The 17762-nt window shown below is 30.5% G+C and overlaps 1 protein-coding gene across 4 annotated transcripts in view; it reads right to left on the reverse strand.

The window, feature by feature from the left end:
• LOC143065194 (sorting nexin-13-like) overlaps window positions 1-17762 on the reverse strand; it is a 45345-nt gene that overhangs the window by 5217 nt on the left and 22366 nt on the right. For 2 of the 4 annotated variants that reach the window (XM_076238612.1, XM_076238615.1), the window contains 16 exons: window positions 17480-17567; window positions 16624-16679; window positions 15472-15606; window positions 14997-15101; window positions 14345-14480; window positions 11582-11613; window positions 11193-11207; window positions 9577-9688; window positions 8442-8590; window positions 6753-6857; window positions 6143-6253; window positions 5464-5553; window positions 4394-4456; window positions 3685-3830; window positions 1058-1126; window positions 23-135 (listed from right to left, as the gene is read on the reverse strand). In XM_076238612.1, coding sequence (XP_076094727.1) covers window positions 23-135; window positions 1058-1126; window positions 3685-3830; window positions 4394-4456; window positions 5464-5553; window positions 6143-6253; window positions 6753-6857; window positions 8442-8590; window positions 9577-9688; window positions 11193-11207; window positions 11582-11613; window positions 14345-14480; window positions 14997-15101; window positions 15472-15606; window positions 16624-16679; window positions 17480-17567 — 1525 coding nt within the window. Of the gene's footprint in view, window positions 1-22; window positions 136-1057; window positions 1127-3684; window positions 3831-4393; window positions 4457-5463; window positions 5554-6142; window positions 6254-6752; window positions 6858-8441; window positions 8591-9576; window positions 9689-11192; window positions 11208-11581; window positions 11614-13342; window positions 13366-14344; window positions 14481-14996; window positions 15102-15471; window positions 15607-16623; window positions 16680-17479; window positions 17568-17762 lie in introns of all 4 variants that reach the window. The other 2 variants (XM_076238613.1, XM_076238614.1) reach the window with 2 other exon arrangements.

Below are 17762 nucleotides of genomic sequence, written 5' to 3' on the forward strand. Positions count from 1 at the left end.
CTTTGATAACTTGATTATTTACCAGAGACACTGCCTAACATTTTGGCTTTACACACAATCCGTGTCCTCATTTTAGTATTGTGATCCCTCTCTGTTCTTGGCTCTGCCAGGACACCATCAGGCCAGAAAGCATCTCTGAAATAATGAAAACATTTATTATTATCTTTAACTACAAAAAGCGTCTAAGAGTTTAATGTTACTGTTCCAATGCATGTGAAATTAAAATAGCAGTCGAGTACATGATCATACATTTAGCTTGCAATGTAAAATTACAGAACCAATAACACTAAAGCTTGTAAAATGATGCAACTCAAACTGTTGATCATTTCCATTCAATTACAATCTAGGGCAATATCAACACAATTATTTGACTGGATTATTACATATACTTGCCATGTTTAATTATTGCCAAATCTGCAAAGGGATAAGTAATGCCAAATTAAAATTCACGTTTTAAAGTTTGATAGAACTATATGTATGCAACACTTACTGATATAGTGATAATTAATCTCACATTTTTGTCCACTGTTCAGTAAATGAAAATTTCTGACTTTACAGTATATCTAACGATCACATTCCCAATTAAAGTTGCATTTCAAATGACAAAAATATCAGTTGTTTTCGATTTTATTGAATTAAGCCCTAGTGTAAAAAATATTTTCTCAAATACCTTACTATTATTAATTCAAAACTGCTTTAAAAAATGCTCTACAAGGGCAGATAACTCGGATTTTTTTTTATATAAATAATATTCTATGAATTTTTCAAATATGTTATGCTGAATCAAAAAAAATATGCTTGTTGACCTTATTTCTCTGAAAGTATTAAGTTAGCGCTATCTAGCTATATGCATATTTATTTATTTACTGCTATCATTTAATAAGAGCTATCTTCTTATCATTTTATGATATACTTTTGTCATTTAGTTTTCTTTACAGTAACATAATTGTGTTTAATACTTTGATTTTTATCTAATTTATGAAAATGTGACCAAGATCAAGTACACACATACATAGAAGGCTTCTTTATATTTCACTTTCTATTATCATATCTTTACCTTAATTTTTTAAGGTATTCTGCCATTTGTTCAGCTGATGTCATCAAGTCTACATGATCCACTATTTTCCTGAAAAGAACATTGTAATTCAAAATAAATATCTATAAGCTTAAAATCCTATTGAATCTACTCCATAATATTGAAATCAGGATATCATTTAGAACCAGGTGCTCCACAGGGCGCAGCTTTATACGACCGCAGAGGTCGAACCCTGAACAGTTGGGGCAAGTATGGACAAAACATTCAAGCGTGATACAGCTCTGAATTTGGATTGTGATCAAATTTTTGACATTACATGGGTTTTTTTTACACAAAACAAATGTCAAGATTTTACAAATCAATTAAAGATTTCTTCTTCAAACTTTTTAAATCTAAAATTAAATAGTTGACACAGCATAGGTTTCTGACACAGAATGAATGTGGTCTAATGAACTTAAAAGTTTTTTTTTGCCTTTGAGCAATTCACTATGCTGTTGAATATTAATCCTCTCAAAAAAATGTTTGAAGAAATTTTCTTTTTATTTATGAAATCTGAAATGAGAAAAATTTAAACCCCCCCCTTTTTTTTCACATCCCCGTTTCCCTTTCTCCAAAACTGATATCAATTCAAATTTCTAATGGAGTTTGCAACAATAACTACTCTTTTAAATACATCATAAAATATTAAAATGTAAAATAAAGTGCTTGTTATCACTGAATGGTAAAGATTGGTTGGTAGTAAAATTGAATATACATTGTTTATTGTATAAAACAATAAAAAAAACTTCATCAGCAACATTTTATATTGGCAAATTTCCAATGAAGTTATTTACATAAAGTTATTGGCAAATTAAAATAGAAAATGACATCATAGTCATGTCTGGCAAATGTCCAACATACATTATCTAAAAACATTTTAGATAAGATGAGGAAAAAAAGCTTCATCAGCAACATTTTATATTGGCAAATTTCCAATGAAGTTATTTACATAAAGTTATTGGCAAATAAAAATAGAAAATGACATCATAGTCATGTCTGGCAAATTTCCAACATATATTATCAACTACTATTCTATACAAAGAAAGATAACTCCAATTGAAAATTAATTGCTATTGCACAATATTGTGCAATTAGATATTTCTTGCTATTGTGCAATACTGTGCAATTGAAAATTTCTTGCTATTGCACAATACTTGATATGGAATCCTGATTTGGACCAACTTGAAAACTGGGCCCATAATCAAAAATCAAAGTACATATTTAGATAAAGCATATCAAATAAGCCCAAGAATTTAATTTTTGTTAAAATCAAACTTAGTTTAATTTTGGACCCTTTGGACCTTAATGTAGACCAATTTGAAAACTGGACCAAAAATTAAGAATCTACATACACAGTTAGATTTGGCATATCAAAGAACCCATTTATTCAATTTTTGATGAAATCAAAGTTTAATTTTGGACCCCCATTTGGACCAACTTGAAAACTAGGCCAATAATTAAAAATCTAAGTACATTTTTAAATTCAGCATATCAAAGAACCCCAAGGATTCAATTTTTGTTAAAATCAAACTAAGTTTAATTTTGGACCCTTTGGACCTTAATGTAGACCAATTTGAAAAGGGGACCAAAAATTAAGAATCTACATACATAGTTAGATTCGGCATATCAAAGAACCCCAATTATTCAATTTTTGATGAAATCACACAAAGTTCAATTTTGGACCCTTTGGGCCCCTTATTCCTAAACTGTTAGGACCAAAACTCCCAAAATCAAACCCAACCTTCCTTTTATGGTCATAAACCTTGTATTTAAATTTCATAGATTTCTATTTACTTATACTAAAGTTATTGTGCGAAAACCAAGAATAATGCTTATTTGGGCCCTTTTTTGGCCCTTAATTCCTAAACTGTTGGAACCAAAACTCCCAAAATCAATCCCAACCTTCCTTTTGTGGTCATAAACCTTGTGTCAAAATTTCATAGATTTCTATTCACTTAAACTAAAGTTATAGTGCGAAAACCAAGAAAATGCATATTTGGGCCCTTTTTGGCCCCCAATTCCTAAAATGTTGGGACCAAAACTCCCAAAATCAATCCCAACCTTCCTTTTGTGGTCATAAACCTTGTGTTAAAATTTCATTGATTTCTATTCACTTTTGCTAAAGTTAGAGTGCGAAAACTAAAAGTATTCGGACGACGACGACGACGCCAACGTGATAGCAATATACGACGAAAAATTTTTCAAATTTTGCGGTCGTATAAAAAAATATTACTGATGTTTGCTTCTAATTTACCCTATTTTTCCAGGTATCGATTCACACAATGTTTAAAGTATTATGAGGGGAGACATTCATGACATGACAGGTGCCACAATCAGAGCAAGAACTGCTCAGAAGAATCTGAGTATACCATTTAAATTAACGGAGTGGCTGCTGCATGAATATTTTCTTGGTCTTGCCATTCATTTTACCCTTTGTCATGATCTATTTTTATTATAGAAAACTGAACATAAATTCTTTTCTTCTTGTTCAAACATAAATGTTTGTATTCTCTAATTTTCCATAAAAACAATTGACTAGTCATGTGAAAAAAAGAGCATTTAATTAAAAAAAAAAAAAAAATATCCATATTTCCTGTTTAACAACATACCTGTTAATAGTATCACCATATGTGGCTTTTAACAACTGTTGTAATATAGGAACAATTCTCCGACGTATCCACTGATTCTTATGTTGAAGATCAAACACTTCATCCATCAATAATAACATAATTCTTAAAGGTATGTTTTCTCCTGCCTATAGAAATAGAAAAATAGAATAAATTTCAAATCAACATGAATTAACTTCTTTAGACCTTATGCAGCTTTGGGTTCAATTTATAATATTTAATCTGTAACCATAGGATAAACATGCTTACATCTCAGATTCACAGTCACAGATTATGGGTTAGTCCTCTTAGTTATTGTACCAAGTTAAACAGATAACAATTGAATTTTCTTAAATCTTCAAAACTATTTGTCTTAAAATCTTTCTTATTTTATACAGTCTTTGCACCTGTCCTAAGTCAGGAAACCTGTTGTTCAGTGGTTGTTGTTTGTTGATGTGGTTTATAAGTGTTTCTCGTTTCTAGTTTTTAATATAGATTAGACCATGGTTTTCCAGTTTGAATAGTTTTACACTATTAATTTTAGGGCCCTTTATAGCTTGCTGTTCTGTGTGAGCCAAAGGTTTATGTTGAAGGCTGTACTTTGATCTATAATCATTTACTTTTTACATATTGTGACTTGGATGGAGAGTTGTCTCATTGTCACTTATACCACATCTTCTTATATCTCTTATGTCACATTAATCTTACTTACGGCCTGGTCTATACTTGCTGCAACTTTTCCACTTTCTAATTTCTCCCGGTCTCCCAAAGAATCCTAAAATATTGTTACATCAATTATTGACTCAGAGATATGTCTTGCCTGCTGGCTGACTCAGAGATATGTCTTGCCTGCTGACTGACTCATAGATATGTCTTGCCTGTTGGCTGACTCAGAGATATGTCTTGCCTGTTGGCTGACTCAGAGATATGTCTTGCCTGCTGGCTGACTCAGAGATATGTCTTGCCTGCTTGCTGACTTAGAGATATGTCTTGCCTGCTGGCTGACTCAGAGATACGTCTTGCCTGCTGGCTGACTCAGAGATACGTCTTGCCTGCTGACTGACTCATAGATATGTCTTGCCTGTTGGCTGACTCAGAGATATATCTTGCCTGCTGGCTGACTCGGAGACATGTCTTGCCTGCTGGCTGACCCAGAGATATGTCTTGCCTGTTGGCTGACTCAGAGACATGTCTTGCCTGTTGGCTGACTCAGAGATATGTCTTGCCTGCTGGCTGACTAGAGAAATGTCTTGCCTGTTGGCTGACTCAGAGATATGTCTTGCCTGTTGGCTGACTCATAGATATGTCTTGCCTGTTGGCTGACTCAGAGATATGTCTTGCCTGCTGGCTGATTCAGAGATACGTCTTGCCTGTTGGCTGACTCAGAGATATGTCTTGCCTGATGGCTAACTCAGAGATATGCCTTACCTGCTGGCTGACTCAGAGATATGTCTTGCCTGTTGGCTGACTCAGAGATATGTCTTGCCTGTTGGCTGACTCAGAGATATATCTTGTCTGTTGGCAGAAGTTTAGAAAAAGGCAATCTGATTGACAGCAATACTGTTGATTAATAAAATGTTGCTGGACCATGACATATGATTGCTTGTCAAAATAATCATCAAACTGAGATGTACTTAGTAACCCTTCCATAAAACTTATCAAAACTGATCTATTTTGTCTACTTATACAGCAACATAAAAACAAGTCCCAAAGAGGACAGAAGTATTTAAAGCTAGATCTGTGAACCAGTGATTAATCTACTTGGAGACATGAGTTACTTACACTCCTGAATTTCTTTCCGAGTCCATCAACAATATGATCTGGTGCCATGGCTCTCCCTGCAGTCCTAAGAGGGTTTACTATTGTGTCCATCTGGAGAAGACAATCAAAGAATTTGTTAATGATTCTTGTGCTACCATGATAATTAAACTTTAAAAAAATATCAGACATTGTTATCATTTATACCTGTAGTGGTAACTTATGCACCTTAAGTTTTAGTCTGAATCATTTTTTTAAACCCTGACACATTCTTTATGTATCCACCAAAAGCCTCTAGTTAATACTTTTTCATGAATAATTTTTAGTATAAATGAGGCCATTGATTTTTTTCTTTTGAATCATTTCACGTTTGGTCTCCCAAGAGCTTTTTAAAACTTTCAAAATATGGGTTTTCCTTATTGTTGAAGGCAACCTCAATACTCTTCAACTTCGTACTTTATTTGGACTTTTAAACTTTTTTGGACTTCAAGCGTCACTGATGAGTCTTTTGTAGACGAAACGCGTGTCTGGCAAATATACAAAATTTAGTCCTGGTATCTATGATGAGTTTATTTAGATGTGAACATCTTTGTTTTTTGGTCTTTGATCAATTGATGTCATCTGCGATTATACCACATTTACTTATTTTTATTTAACACATTGCATATGACTGTTACAACTAGGATATATAAATAATGTTCACCTTTCTAGCTAAGTCACTTTTATGTTTTTCCCATAATCCTTGGGCTAAAAATTTCATCAATAAATCTTTTAAACCTTTGTTCTTATCCCAAAGCTGAGGACTAAGTAAATTCTGGAAAGGAAAAACATCATCATTTATATATAAAAAGTATTCAAATAAAGGTTAAATAAGCTTTACAAAATATTAGTGGTTTGAGTAAACACTTCCACAGAGTATAACAATGGATGTCAAAGGGAGATAATCTAGTACACATATCAGTCACAAGTAAATTTGTGAAGTTTTTATATTTTTTATTTTATTTAGAAAAATACTATCAGATATGATTTATAAATTTAGCATTTCAAAATAAAGAATTCATTGAACTTTCAATAAGTTTCATAATTATTTAAAGCAATTGTGTATCCTTAAGTATGTGTACTGGCAAAACCAAAATTTCTTCATTCATCTTTGGTGATAATGATCATTCTCTATATTCATGAAATTTTCAGTCTTTATTTTTTACAAATTGCTGTTATATTGTTAAAAGTTCCTTGTCATGTAAATGTAGAATGTAGATTATCGAATTGTGTATTTGTTCAGTGGACATGTAGCAATTTTCAAATATCTTTACCTGTAAATAATTATCTAAAGATTTTCTCCTCTTCTCCAAGAATTCTTGGTTCATGTTCTTCAACATGGTTTTACCAGGCAAACCAGGCCCAGGCAAATCTGGAAACTATAATCAAATCCAAATACAGGATTCTTAAAAATTAAAACTCATAACCAAACGTTTGCACATTTAACTGCTTAAAAGTGAGAGAATTACTTTCTAACATTCATTATTCTGAAATGAAATAAATCGGGAATGTGTCCATGGGACACAAATGATGACCCCGCTTCTATATAATATAAAGTTATAAAGGAACATAACTGAAGAACGGTAAATGTGATGCCCCAAATTTGTACTTGATCTGAGTTTCGTGGTAATAAGTATTGTGTATAAGTTTCATAACATTTGGTTGAGGCAAACTTAAGTTAGAGAAAGGAAACCAACTATGGAATGTATAGACGTACAGATGGAGGGACAAGGGTAAAACTTAAGCCCCCTCTGCTACGGTGGGGGCATAAAAAATCCCAATTTATTCAGCCTAAAAAAATTGCTAAATAAAATAATTGTGCTCTTTGTTCTGTTTTTTTTTGTTCCTTTTTACACATCATTGTAATGAGCTGTCAAGACTCAAGAGCAACACAATTCACCTTTAATATTATTTATTTGACAGTCAAATATGCTGATTTTGATGAGAGTGTAAAAATTGTTGGATACTGTGAAAGTACTTTTATTCGTGGGGTACCAATTTTCGTGGTTTTTGTTGATGACTTTATCCACGAATTTAAGTGTCCAACAAAATAAAACAACCATCGTCCAAATCAAGACATTGAAAGATCCCCATCGGTTAGTTTGACTATGATCTAGAGAATATATTGAATAACGCCAAATCTGAGAATACTTTAAAATACTTTAATAGCAGTCACAGAACTACAACCGCATGCATGCGTATCCCAATTTATTTTTTAATAATCTAAACTATACAACTTTTGATCTTTTAATTCTCATAAAAAATATTTTTGATCGATGAAAGTCAGATTTCCGGTATTGATACGCTAGTATGATAAAGTGTTCATTTTATATCCTCATAGTTCTCGTACATATGGGAAATAATAATTTTATGCTGGGCTTGATTTTGATAAGAATTATTTGACAATTCAAGATACGTTTATAGCTTTTGTTTATGTTACTGTTTTCTGTAGGTGACATGTTTATGGTCTAGTTAGCACCTTTGATGGTCTTCAATCTGTTGATCACTTTATCATGGGTTAATAATGGTTATCACTACGATTTACACAGGTCAATGTTTACTTTGCAATTTCCTTCAATCCAGACTACTAAGTATTTGTTACCCTCGTTTCTAAAGGCATTAATTTTTCATTTTTTTTTTTTTTTAGAAAACTAAAATCCACGAATTTAAAAACCCACGAACATGTAAATATTGCTCAAACCATAAAAATTGATACCCACGAATAAAAGTACTTTCACAGTAATCCAAAATTCATAATATGTTATTATAACTTTTAAATTCTACCATATAATGGTTATATTTGTGAACTTCTTACTTTTCTACGTATTTGCCAGAGTCGAATCAATTTTTCAACTGAATCACCCAAAACAATATTTTTAAATGAATGTGACTTACTTTTTCTTCAACTAACATACGCTGATCATGGAAATTACTATACCTACGACATAATGCATGTGACTTACTTTTTCTTGTACTAACATATTGAGATCATGGAAATCGCTATATCTACGATATATTTCCTGAATATCATCTTCACCGTTAACTTTCTTTGTAACTCTGACAGCAAACACAGCATACGTCTTTCCTGATTTCTCTGCTTCTTTTACAATACCTGAAATAGTCTTCTATTAAAACTACTTTCCAAACTCAAGGTTATCTTTTACAACTTTTTAGATGCATATGAAAGAGGAAGAAAAACAGTTATCTTACATTTTGTTTTCTTTAGGATAAAAAGAATAAATTACATGTTGAATATTTATAACCTATGGCTGATTAATAGATTGAGTCGCTAACATGTATCTAGAAACTTTTCATCCAGACTTTGCAAAAAATTAAAAAATAATTGTCAATGATTATGCAATTTGTTTTTTGTGTCTGTGGATGGTTGAAATCATATCAACATCAATTTAAAATTATTCCCCATTTGGTTGAGAAGTTTTCAATTTATGAACTGGAAATCACAAAATTCACATAATTTACAAAATCAAGGATCATAACTCTGGGGAAAATGACAGCTAGGAAAAAAGAAATCAACATTTATTTAGGGGTCCATACAATTCAATTAAAACTTTATAATCAATATGTTAATCTGTTTATATTTATTATCTTAACTAAGGAAATGCAAAGCAGACAGTCTGACATGATACATATATACACAATTGTTTTACATTTATCATGCCATACTGACATGAGAATCCCCATATATACACAATTGTTTTACATTTATCATTTCAGGGCCTTTTATAGCTTGCTATGCATTATTGGATTTGCTCATTGTTGAAGGCTGTATGGTGACCTATATTTGTAATTTCTTCCTCATTTTTTTTTGGTGAAGAGTTCTCTCATTTGCAATCGAACCACATTTTCTCTCTTTTTTTTAACAAAATACCAAATCATGTCCAATATATAACTTGAAACCTTTTTATAGGTAACCTCTAAAGTGTACTGCTATATACTTGACATAATTTCTATCATACTTAGAAAATAATTCCAACCAAGGAAATGTGTATTAAAAAAAATAAATTAGCCCTTGCAGGCTCCCTTTATTTTCTTGCTGATAAAGTCAATATCAAAAACAAAAATGCTGTCATATGATACCTGTTTGTGAGATGAAGGCAGAGATGAACTCTTCGTCGTCAGATTGAGGCAGGTTTGATTTCAATGCTTGTGCAGGGATTTCATCTGAAGAATCATTGGCTGAATCTTCATTCTGAAATAGGCAATTAAATGAATACACAAATGTACACATATAAACATCTAAGTGAGAAAAAATACTGTACATGCTGTTTTTATTACATTTTGTCATCATTCTTTATTGAAATATATGTTGAGGTCACTAAGACAGAGAGGCCTACTTATTTTCCCTTAGATGTACATGTATCAGTAAGTCTGGTTATATGACCCTATGTGTTAAAATTGAACTCTTACATAAAAATTTGATGTGAAGTCAATAAAGTGTAAAATATAGGTCAACATGACCTGTTTTGTTGAAGGTTGATATTCTCATCAAGATGCATCCTTAAGCTATTAAATATTCATGACTGGAAGCCAATTTGTGTTTTAATACTGGTATTAGCTTTGGTTATTGTTGAAGGCTGTACGGTGACCTACAGATGTCAAAACACTGATATATGTTTTAGACATCAAGGTGCTCTCATATGTCTGTCAACTTCCACAAACTTATCATATACTTTGGTTATTTGTGTTTTGTGTTTTCTTTCTCATCAATATATATCCCAAATCTATTCATAATCATGTGAATGCAATAAAAGTATAAAAATCAAAGAATCACACTGGCAGAAGAAAGTTAAGAAACACTTGTAGAAAACATTTTAAGCCAATGAGTTAGTATTTTTAGTCAAAACACAGTGACTACATTAAAATACATTGGTAAATAAAATATCTGTATCTATAACAGTAGTGATATATACTGATGAGTAAAGAAGTATGGCAATGTCTTTCTTTTCTACTATCTAAAGAGACTAGCACTGCATACAAGTAATTTAAATTCAAAGAAAAGAACAAGAAGCGGGTTAAAAGGAGGGGGGGGGGAGTGTTGGGGAGTGGACCCAAGCCCTCTTTTTTCTGGGGAAAAATTTGGTTGATTATATATGGAATCACCAAAGTTGGCCCCCTCTTAGGCAGTCAGTGGGCCCCCATTTACGAAAATTTCTTGATCCGCCACTGAGACAGTTAGCCAATTTATTTTTTAATACAAGGATCAATATTGGTCAATTTTGTCATTAAGTATCTTTAGTTTTGCTTGTTTTCATCCGATCATAATAAAAGGTTTGGATCATTGTTTAATAATGGTTGATATGTCACAAAACTACAGTTCACATAATTATCTCACCAAAAACTGAACATTATTAGAGGTAAATGTTTTGGTCATTACTTACCTGTCTTAATTAGTTTCTACCTGTCATAAGTTAATAAAGTTAACTGAAAGTCACAATAGAAACTGGTGCTATATGGAATCAACCAATAAAGTTATAGAATAAATTTCTTTCCACTACGAGAAAAGTTATAAGAATAAATAACTATCAAAGATTGAAACAGAGATATGACAAAGTATATATTTATCATGTTAAGATACAAATATATCATATGCTGCACACGTGAAGGGTTTTGGTGAATTAATTCATGTTAATTTGTTAATTGTGCTAACCAAACATTAAGTTTATAGTACTTAAAAACCATAATTGAAAATTTACCAGTGACTTTGTGATCTGTCAATTTTGAAATACATAACAAATTCAGTCTATTGTTCAACAGATAAAATAATTAATAATCTATAATCAAAATTCTTCACAATTTTTGTTTAGAAAAAGTACATGCCTGTATATTAATTTTTCTTTAGTGTTTTTTATATATAATAGAATTATAATTTAAATCATTTCATGAAAAATTTCCAATCATTTTTACTATTTTTCATGTTTGTCTTTAATAAAAGTAATGGATATTTAACCCTATATTGCAAAACACTGCACAAAATGACAAATCTAATCTTAAATCATTTCAAAATTAAGAAAATTACCACCCTACATACTACAAATACATAATCTAGATTGAGTGCTGCTTCAAACTATAAGTAATAACTTACGCCAAGTGATGACCCCGACTTCATTGAAATATCTGATCAAAAGCAAACAAGCAAATTACACTGACATGTTAAAATTCTAGCTTAAACAAAGACAACTTTGTTGTAAATTACCATAAAAATCTTATTTAAGTTATATCAATATCTTAAAAATTTCATAATGGTAATTAACAGCAAACAAATAGAGAGAAAAGTTTTTTCTTATAGAGTGACTCAATTCATTTTTGTAACAACTTCATATCATTTTCATTAAATTTTGGTCTTTATAAGAAAAGAATAAAAATAGGAACAAATTAAAATATTTTAACAAGGACTGTAAGTGTTCCAGAGATATTATGCTTTTTGCACAAAATGTCACTCATGGAATATGACAATTAACAAATAAAACAGGTAAATATTGGTTGTTTGCATCCAAGTTTCACATGGTCTACATACATGAGACAATGCTCTTATGAAAGATTTTGATAGCATTCTATTAAGGCTCACTATCACTGGCTTTAAAATGTATCAACAGTAAGCAGCATTTACAGAAATCATAAAAGCATTTGCTCAATTCATTTATAAGCAAAGCTTAAATTTTCAGGACTTATAATATGCTTTTATCAAGTGGCAAAATTTCTAAACGGTGAAAGCAACCATTCAACAACCATTTTGAAATTGAAACTAAACTGTATTTAGTAATAGTTAGTAATGATGGAAAAACTCTAGGCTTTTTATCAATACAAAACAAAGTCAAAATTTAGCTGACTTTACTGTTTCAAGGGATATAACTCCTAGAACAACAATTGATATGTATCCTTAACATTGATCTTGGTCCTGTTCTTTAAGGTTACGGACTATTACTTGCTTTTTTATCAAATCAAACAAATATAACCATTATTTTTGCTGTTCTTTTGAATTTTACAAATAAAACTGCCAAACAGTAGCAGCAATCACTGAAAAATTAACCCTCTCTGGTATTGTATTGTCATTACTGCCGTGGTCAAGGACAATGAAATTGGTTGAGTCAAAATCAAGAATCAAACTTTTCAGACAGACAGATAAAACAGTGGCGACATGCTCCTCTAAAATTTGTCTTGTCTATCAAAAAATATAAGAAGTTGTTTAAAAACAGCAACAAAAACATGCATTAAACAAAAAAAAAATCACTATCTTTCAATTGTATAATAAAATTTAATCAAATTTTGAAAACAGAAAGTCACAGAAAGAAGTTTAAAATCAAGAGACAAGACTTTCATAAAATTTAAGCCTATAGAAGGCACTAGTTGTTCTCTTTTAAAATTTGTCCTAAATGATTTATTGATTTACTAATTATTTTCATTCCAGATTGCACAGTTAGTTTTCATCGTTGTTATTATCATGAGTTATTGAACACTCTTATTAAATTGTGTATGGATTTTGACCTAATGATGAAAGACATTTCTCTGGTAGCTCTAGTGATTTACATTTGCCTAATTACTCATGCAACTAAATCTGAAACAGCCATTACAGAAACAACAACAAAAAGTTGTTACACAAGATGAATTGAGTCACTCAATCATGCCCATACAAGAATATATAATGCACTGAATTAAAACTTAGAAACAATTTATTGGAATTTTCAAAATAACATAACTGAAATGAATATAAATTCAATAGGCCAAAACATTTTTTGATATTAAAGTTTTATGAATAATTTAGATAAAGTAAATTGTTTCTGTTGCAACATTGCTATATACTATTAGTAATACACATGTGACCAATTCATCCTAAATATTGACCTACTTTGAACCAAATGATCCTACGAACTGTAAAAACAATATGTATATATCAATAATCAATAATAAAATTGATACATTTATTTTGTCCAACAGACCATGTATATCAGAATACTGATCACATATGCTATACTAGTTTAATTGTGAATATTTGAATCTGTGTATGAATTCAAAGTCTGTGTATTGCATATTATCTAATTCAATAATTTGTTTTTCTGTTTGTCTTTGTTTCATGACATCACTTGTATATGTAAATTAGCAGGAAATCTGTAACTTTGCTCAACCATTCATTTTATTACAACAATATAGTTCCCATTTTACTTTGGAGTTCATAGTTATAGAGTTTTATATTTTTCTATGTTGATGTGAAGGAACAGGAATTGCATGACATTCTTTTACTAAAAATTGTTATACTATGTATTATTGAAAAAAATACATTTAACAAAGCATTGTGGCACCAAGGTCAGCTTGATCTATAAGGATTAATCAATAATCTCATATGTATATCCTGAATTTGTTTTGCTGTATTAGAACTTTTTTCCTAATGCATGTACAGCAGGACTTTGGTTAGGTTGCTTGCTTTGTTTGTATTTTGTACAGATGTATTTGAGATGACATTAAATCAAATTGAAATATAATATATACAGGTCCAACTATGCCTATCTTTATTTGAACAGATTTAACTATAATGCTTGAGCGTTTGTTTATACAAACAAAGCAAGCAAGTCAACCAAAGTTTTACTCTACAAGCATTAGGAAATTAGTTCTAAGTTAAATCCCATTAATCTTCAATTCGGTATTTAATAAAAAAAAAAAAAAGATAATGCAATCACAATTTAATCCTTTTTCTATATCTAAAATTTTTCTATATCTAAAATAATCTACTTAGACATTGGTGCCAAAATGTAATGCTAGATATCTTTGAGAAGTAAAAGTCATTATCAATTTTCACTTTATACTAGCTGATATTTACAGTATTGTGTTTTCTGTACTATAATGTTATACGTACTATCATCAATACTGATATTATCCCCTTCCTCTAATCGATCCTCCTTGACCAGACCCAAATCTTCCATTAATTTTGTATATACATTACTTTGTAGAAATTTCTCATAATACTGTTCTGTATGTAATATTTGATACACCTACAAAAATCATAAGAGTAATTAAATAGTTTCTCTTGCTTCCAAACAAGTCTCTTCCAATGAATACAATTGCTTTCTCATTTGAATAGTTTTTATTAACAAGAAAATTAGTTATGACAACAAAAACATAATACGTCAACACTTTTAAAACTGTTATCCTAATCCTAGCAAAAATTAAAGGTTTGATTGGCTTGCTTGCTTTATTTGCATAAATGTTTGCTCAAGCATTGTAATTAAGATTGACATGGGTTTCAACTTGTATACATTGCTTAACTTCCATTAACATTTATAAGTATAATGTATACAAGCCGAAGCTCCACCTATCTATTGATTTCAGATGTCAATCTTCATTGCAATGCTTGAGCAAAAATTTATACAAACAAACCAAGCAAGTCAACCAAACCTTTAACTTGCCAGCCTAAGGATAACATTTTTAGTGAAAATTATAAACTATGCTTTGAACAGTTCACTTGTTTAATTGCCTGAAAAAGGGTTTTCGTTTTCAGAAATACCTACTTTAGCTGCAACTTCATCAAACACACTTTCTGATAGAAATTTACTCTTAATTCGTTGCAATGTTCTCTTTACTATTTCACTGTCAATTTTAATTCTAGATGAAGCCTGAAAATAGAAAATTCAGTCATATAGATTTTCTGTAAGACCATACAAATTCTTTCTTTGTTTGCTGTGATTCAGAAGGATAGGTATGAATGCATTTTTTTGTTACAGAAATGAATGTGCATTTCAAAAATTTAGATGTTGTTATACATTTTAAAGATAATAGAAACTTTTGCAAGAATTGTTATGATGATCCAGTCATTATACTTTTAATACCATCCTAAAAATCCTTCTACTTTTATATATATTTAATAGCTCATCCAAAGTTGATAGTGCAGATAAACCTTGAGTTTGACCTACATATATGTGACACAGATATACACATTAAAAGATAAGGGGAATGTAATGTTGTATGAAACCATTATAAATTTACCTTGTCAGATAAATACTGATCATGAATAATTAACGCTGCTCTTCGTAAAGATTCTAAGTCAACTTCAGTTGCCTCCCCTCCTATAGCTCTTTGTTGTGCTGCCCTAATCTGCTGCTCAGCAGCTGCACGAAAACCCTACAAAATAACCCAACATTTTTGTTATACAGCAATAAAACATATCGAAACAAGAATGTGTCCCCAGTACATGGATGCCCCATCCGCACTATCATTTTCTATGTTCAGTGGACTGGGAAAGTGGGGGAAAATCTCTTATTTGGCATTAAAATTAGAAAGATCATATCATAGGAAACATGTGTACTAAGTTTTAAGTTGATTGCACATCAACCTCATCAAAAACTATCTTAACCAAAAACTTTAACCTGAAGTGGGACCGACGAACAGACGGACGAATGAACAAAGAACGAATGGACTGACGGAAGGATGGACCAATGGACAAAGGGAGGCACTGACCAGAAAACATAATGCCCATAAATGGGGCATAAAAATGGAAGTAAGTTCTATTAACTTCTTTAAAACTAATAGCAAATTTTCTTTTCTTTGCAGAAAATATTAGAAGTCTGTAGCATCTAGCAAGAATTCAAATGAAAATCATTACCCTAATTTAACAGAAGAAATTAAATCAATGAAATAGTTATGTAAAGAAGTGAAATTAAGTATAACCTACTGCTGTGAATATACAGTCAATGACATAGTGCAGTATCAGAAATTTTAAAATTTATCATGCAGCCCTCCAAATTATTTAAAATAAAATTGGTAAACACAATTACATTTTTAACCTATATAACAGGTTATTCAGGGAAAATACATGCTAAACAATAGGTTGTACACATTGTCTTAATAAGCATATCAATAGTTCAAAGAATCCAAAAACAGGAAGTATGTGTCCAACAGATCCAGAAAGCAAGAACACATTACAAGTCACCACAGTCAAACTGAAGACAAAATATATGGTAAATCTGTTCGGTAGTACCAAGAAAAGTGTGATGCAAATGTTTCTTTGAGGAACGAACTGACAAGGTGAAGGAAATAAAATGAATTTCAATCTCCAACACAATTAACCATCCATATAACAGTTGATTTATTAGTTAGATTTTAAACTTGGTCTAATAATAAAATTTTATATAACCTTACCTCAACATTTAAATAAAAAAATAAATACATTTGGCCCCCAACACTTGTCATAAATTCTGAAATAGAAAAGTAGATGAAAAAGTGAATTATAAATTCAAATCCTTACACATAAAGTGAATAAATTGTGAATTCTAATATTTATGTACATATACAGGCTGATATCTAGTTGAAATTAAACAAAAGAAATGGAAATCTTTGTTAATAGGGAATGTGAAAAAGGACAAGTTTGTATACTTGAATTGTTAACATCTGTTTATATGGGATTCAAAAGTATAAATAGGTGCCTCATTCAGGATTTCATGCATTTTATATAATTTTTTATACTTAAATTATAGTTTTGGAAAATTTGTGAACTTTTAAATCTTCAAAGATTGAATTGGTCATTTGTTGTTGAATATATGTGTTTGAGATGAACAATGACAATAAAACTGGGGCCAATAATAGAACAGAAACTTCTAACCCATCTAAAGCATAAGTTTAAAACTTGATTTTTGTCAGGTCACATGGCTAATTTATTATTTTTATTTTTATCTGGACTTTCTTGTTTTATCGTCTTTTTTATTTGTACTACATACTTACGTATAAGATTTTTGAATGCACTTTTAAAACGTGTTCTTACTTCTCATTTTAACACATTTCATAAATAACTGTTTGAATTTTGCTGTTTTTATGAAATTTAAATGAAATAATCAGTAACTTTTATATGATGATTTAGCTGGTGATAAAGTGATTAGACAAGATTATTTGAATAAACTGTCTTGTTTGAACAATGATTTACTTTTCATTTTTTTCTTTTCTGTACATGTTATGTCATACCATCATAATATTAAAACAATGAACAAGATTTAGATCTTACCTATAAAAACTGCTAATGCTATATTATTTTCTATAATTTCGTCTAAACTTAATATAAAAATATTCCTTGCTCTGCAAATATCAGAAATCTGTAAGAAAAAAGAAAAAACAATTTTAAATCAATAGGATCTGAAATAAATCTTAAGAAATAAAATTGACTGATGAATTTAGTTCAGTTTTAGTATTTAAAATTACACTTAACTTTCATATGTATTCTTTTAAGTCTACTTATAACTTAATTTTTTTACAAATTATCTCCCCTTAGTCCAGCAAGTACATAAAAT

The sequence above is a fragment of the Mytilus galloprovincialis genome, chromosome 2 (genome assembly GCF_965363235.1).
Source record: "Mytilus galloprovincialis chromosome 2, xbMytGall1.hap1.1, whole genome shotgun sequence".
NCBI lineage: Eukaryota > Metazoa > Mollusca > Bivalvia > Mytilida > Mytilidae > Mytilus > Mytilus galloprovincialis.